We start from the raw sequence: 5,290 nt of genomic DNA, 5'->3' as shown, positions 1-5,290 counted from the left end.
GTGAGAAAGAGAGCGAGAGAGATATATAGGTAAAAAAGTGTGAGAACAAATTCATACGCTTGAACTTATACATATACATGTATAGATATGCATGTTTTAAATTTTTTTGTTTTCTATCACATCTGATCACAATTTTCTTTGATAGAAGCACAAAGCACATTCACACAAACACAACACTTGCACTTGTTCCTCCTCACACATATGCACACACATAACCTCCCACACATAAAAAAAGCACACACACATATATATATTATATATATGTTATATATGTTATATATATATATTATATATATATGTTATATATATATCATATATGTATATGTTATATTTCTATTACATATGTTATATATATATTATATATATATATTACATATAAATTATATATATATGTTATATATATATTACATATATGTTATATATATATATATGTTATATATATATATATGTTATATATATATATATATATGTTATATATATATATATATATGTTATATATATATATCTATATATATATATATATATATATATATATATATATATATATATTACATATATATATTATATATTATATATATATTATATATATGTATATATATATATATATGTATATTATATATTATATGTATATTATATATATATATGTATATATATATATATGTATATTATATATAATATATATATTATATATATATTATATATATACATATTATATATTAGCTGTAATATATATATATATATATATATTATATTATATATATGTGTATGTATATATATATATGTGTGTATGTATATATATATATATATATATATATATATATATATATATATATATATATATATATATATATACACACACACATACATAGGTGCCTGCATATGGAGCTCATGTTCTGTCATTGTTTATTGTTTGTTTTGTTTTAACATTGTTTATTCTTTCTTCTGTTGCCTTTTCTTTTATTCTTTCTTTTCTCCTTCACCATATGTCATGTGTATATTTATATTTCACTGGAACAGTGGAAAAAATTTTCTTCATTTTCTGCTTCCTGTTATTCTCGTTTGTATATATTTTATATTATATCATATTATGTGTATACATATATATATATATATATATATATATATATATATATATATATATATATATATATATATATATATATATATATATATATATATATATATACATATATATATATATATATATATACATGTATATATTTTATGTGTTTATTATGATGAATCATAGCTGTTGGTAGTATCAACTGTGGTAAGGGCCAAGGGTTCGATGGGGGGGTCAGACTTGCTGCAGCTCTGTTTGATGGTGACCCAATGGATGTCCTCTACTTCCTCCACCTCTCCTACACTGATTCTGGCTGTTACTTCCCATGCAAAGAGTGCAGCAGATAGATGTGGAAGACTCTCGGACAATATCATCAAGACTCATACAAAGGGCTGCGGCAAAAAAGAATATAGTTCCCCCCCATCCGAGACCATAGCCCGTTCCGTAGTGATGGGATAACAGCTTTAAGTCATGTTCTATGGCAACAGGAAATATTATCAGTGCTACTGTCGTGCTGAGAGCTGGAAGGAAATACAAAACAAAATGAATAGAATGCAATAGAATATTATGAAGAAAATACAGTACAACAAAAAAAAACAAGAACAAAAACAGCAATATTTTCAAAGTTTGGCACTAGGCCAGCAATTTTTTGGCAAGGGTTAAATCATTTACATTGACCCCAGTACTCAACTGGTACGTACTTTACAAACCCTGAAACGATGAAAGACAAAATTGACCTTGACACTATTTGAAATCATTTACATTGACTGCAGTACACAACTGGTATTTAATTTATTGACTCTGAAAAGATGAAAGGCAAAGTCAACCTCGGTAGAATTTGAACTCAGAATGTGAAGATGGATGACATGCCACTAAGCATTTTGTCCAATATGCTAATGATTCTGCCAGCTCACTACCCTAACAGCAACAACAACAATAATAATGAAAATGATATTCATAATGATGATGATGATGATGATGATAATAATGATAATAGAAGAATAAATAACCTAAGTTATTTTTGGCTATTTTACATTCATTTCCCCATAACAGCATAAGTAGGCCCGTGATTTTACAACAATAGTTTTTTACACCTGGATGACTCTTTTTCTCTTGCTAACCAGTCAACCATGCAAGCAAGCAGAAGGCAAGTTTAGTGTTAAAATATTTAATGTATGGTACATTAAAAAAAACCTGATTAGATGTAAATATTTGGGGAAATAGATAGATAAACTAGTGTTAACATGTTTAACAGAAGACACCTTAAAAAACAGAAATAAACAAGCGGTTTGAAAGAATGATTTTAGTCAGTAATGAGTAATGATAGCTTAACATCCACTTTTCCATGCTTGCATAGGTCAGACTGAATTCATTGAAGTGGATTTTCTACAGCTGGATACCTTTCCTATCACCCATCCTAAGTGATAGCTCCATGAACAAAAGCAACCAGTACTCTATAAAGTGGTTGGCATTAGGAGAGATATCTAGCTGTAGAAGCCATTCTAAAGCAGACATTGGAGCATGGTACATTCCTCTGGCTCAACAGTACCCATTGAACTGTTCAACCCATGCCTGCATGGAAAACAGATGTTGAATAATGATGATGATGATGACGACGAATTGTTGGTGTTACTAAAGGAACTAATTTATATGATTCTGTTTATAGTATTGTAGGAAAATATAACAGTATAAAGAATGAATAATTTAGAGATGCCATCTACATGAAAAATAATAGGCAAGCATATTTAATACAAAGAACTTTAAAAAGCTATCTAAATAAATATGTGGTGTAGTAGACAAATCAATAGACAATAGATAGATAGGTAGATAGATAGATTGATAGATAAATTAGTAAGTTAATGTCAACATAATACAAGGCACTTTAGAAGTCTTACTCAATAAATGGTGAGATGGATTGACAAATATACAGATAAGTAAATAATTGATAATATTTAACATATAGAGCATTCAGGGCAGCCAGCTGGCAGAATCGTTAGCATGCTGGGCATAATGCTTAGTGGTATTTTGTCTGTCTTTATGTTCTGAGTTCAAATTCTGCTGAGGTTGACTTTGCCTTTCATCCTTTCAGGGAATCAATAAAATAAGTACCAGTCAAGTACTGGGGTCAATGTAATCAACTTACCTCTTCCCCCTAAACTGCTGTCCTTCTGCCAAAATTTGGAACTAATATATAGAACATTCAAAATGCTCTAATATATAATGCATTATTTATAATTATGAATACATATAACTAGGAAAAATACTAATCCCTGAATGTCAGACTAGATGTGTTGGAGCATATGTTTTGTTATTTTGCATTTTGTGTTTAAATCCCATCATAGCCTACTTAGGTGAAAGACTGAATCTGTCACCCAGTTTAATACCCTCACCTGTTCATTGGGTACCTTAAGCAGAGTTCATGCAGTTGCAACTCTTTAGGCTAGTTCTCTGGTTTAAGGGGACCTTTCTCCTTCCTACCGGCTTCGAGGCCTTGCAAAGGGTCATAAGTACAGACTTCCCACTTGACTATAAGGAAACAAAAGAGATAATAATAATAATAACCTTGAGACAAGTAGAATCATGTGGTTTGTCCAGGAATAGATAACATCTATTGTAAGATTTGATCTCATAACTGCATCTTTGAATGTTTAACTGTTTGAAGTCAATCTATGGTTAGATTAAGAAGTGTCTTTGTTGGCTTGGGAAAGTAATCAGTTTCATAAACTAGTTGGGGCCCAAGATCTGTTGCTCCAAATTAATCCCAATTCTGCACAGTGAAGTACCACACAATGTACCCAGGACGTGAAATGGTTCATTAAATGTAATGCAGTATGCAAGTCTGGATAAATCATGGACTTGGTGGCGTGTGACAATCATTGTTTCTCTGCATTAATCCTTAGTGGTGTGCATCTTGGTACACTGGTTGGAACTCGTAAAGCTATTAATGATTTTTATTTTTAATTTATAAGTTAATCAAGGAAGAAGGGGTGATTTCCAAAATCTTTGCAGAGATCTTTTCAGGGATTAATATGTTTTTCTGTGTGATTTGAAAAAAATTTAGCAGCAGTTTCTAGCATGTTGAACAACTACACAGAAACTAACTTTCATGATTCCTTGGTATGTATGTGTTTTATGCTGTCAGTGTATGTTTTAGGTCCATATGATCCCTAGGGGTCCATATAAAATATTTTGGGGTCCATGCAAGCAAAGTAATAAATCAGGGATCATCAGTAGTATTTTAAAAGACCATGAATAAATTTTGCTTTTATATGTGTATATGGCAAAAAACAACTAGATTACTTTCTCAAATATTTTACGTAGTTTAAACCTTTAACATTCAGATTACTCTATCAAATGTAATGCTTATTTATTCACACTTATTTGAATTAGTTATGCATTAGCTCGTAACTTTGAGATTTCAATGACATGATTGTTTATTTCTAGAATAATACTGTAAGATAAGTGTGAGAGGCCAGATCTGGCCAGTTTGAACATAAAACTGGTAGAATATTTTGGCTGGATATGGCTGATTTAAATGCGAAAGGGTTAACATGTTTCCAGCCACTGAAACAATTTCTTAGTGAGTGCTATTGAAAACCTACACAAGTAAACCTATGAAAAACAATATAGGAATTTTGAAAGATATCTATAAAGCTACTTATTAAACATCAAATGGTTATGGGGGGCCCACCAGAATGAAACAGTAATTCAAGGGGTCCATAGGTAAAAAGTGGTTGAGAATCGAATCACTGATTTAAATGCTTGTCTTGTCTTCCTGATGTGTTATTGGGCCACTGAATTAGTGCTTAGTTAGCAGTGAGGAAGGCAATGAGTGAATTGTCAACTAATTGCTCCAACAAAATCTATCCTATCCCATATATTACAAAAATAATTGATATAAAACCTTTGTAGAATCAGAATGATCCCAGTCTATAATGAAATGAAACTAAATTTAGAAATTCATAGAGTCAGTTGCTGTATTCTTTTCTCAGATATTTATATTTTATTAATATTATCCTATATTATCATAATTAAATACACATATAAGCAATCAATATTTTCTTTTTATGAAAGAAGTTAGTATACATAACATGAAATATTTATAAGTAATCAATATCTTCTTGTTATATTACATGAAATATTTGTAAATAATATAGAAACAGGAAAATGCAATGGAAGTCATGATTTCATCTCTAATGAAGGTTTTGTCTTAATATAATATGCATG

General features: G+C 29.9%; 1 protein-coding gene across 3 annotated transcripts in view; it reads right to left on the bottom strand.

Moving 5' to 3' along the window:
- Positions 1 to 902: 902 nt before the first annotated feature.
- LOC106871386 (uncharacterized) overlaps positions 903 to 5,290 on the bottom strand; it is a 528,345-nt gene continuing 523,957 nt past the window's right edge. For all 3 annotated transcript variants that reach the window (XM_052970915.2, XM_089357564.1, XM_089357565.1), the window contains exon 7: positions 903 to 1,584. In XM_052970915.2, coding sequence (XP_052826875.2) covers positions 1,298 to 1,584 — 287 coding nt within the window. In that variant the 3' untranslated portion in view covers positions 903 to 1,297. The remainder of the gene's footprint in view (positions 1,585 to 5,290) is intronic.

This window comes from Octopus bimaculoides, chromosome 9 (genome assembly GCF_046866305.1).
Source record: "Octopus bimaculoides isolate indiv1 chromosome 9, ASM4686630v1, whole genome shotgun sequence".
Classification (NCBI taxonomy): Eukaryota; Metazoa; Mollusca; class Cephalopoda; order Octopoda; family Octopodidae; genus Octopus; species Octopus bimaculoides.
The sequence above is the reverse complement of the archived record's forward strand: the minus strand, read 5'-3'. Positions and strand labels throughout refer to the sequence as shown.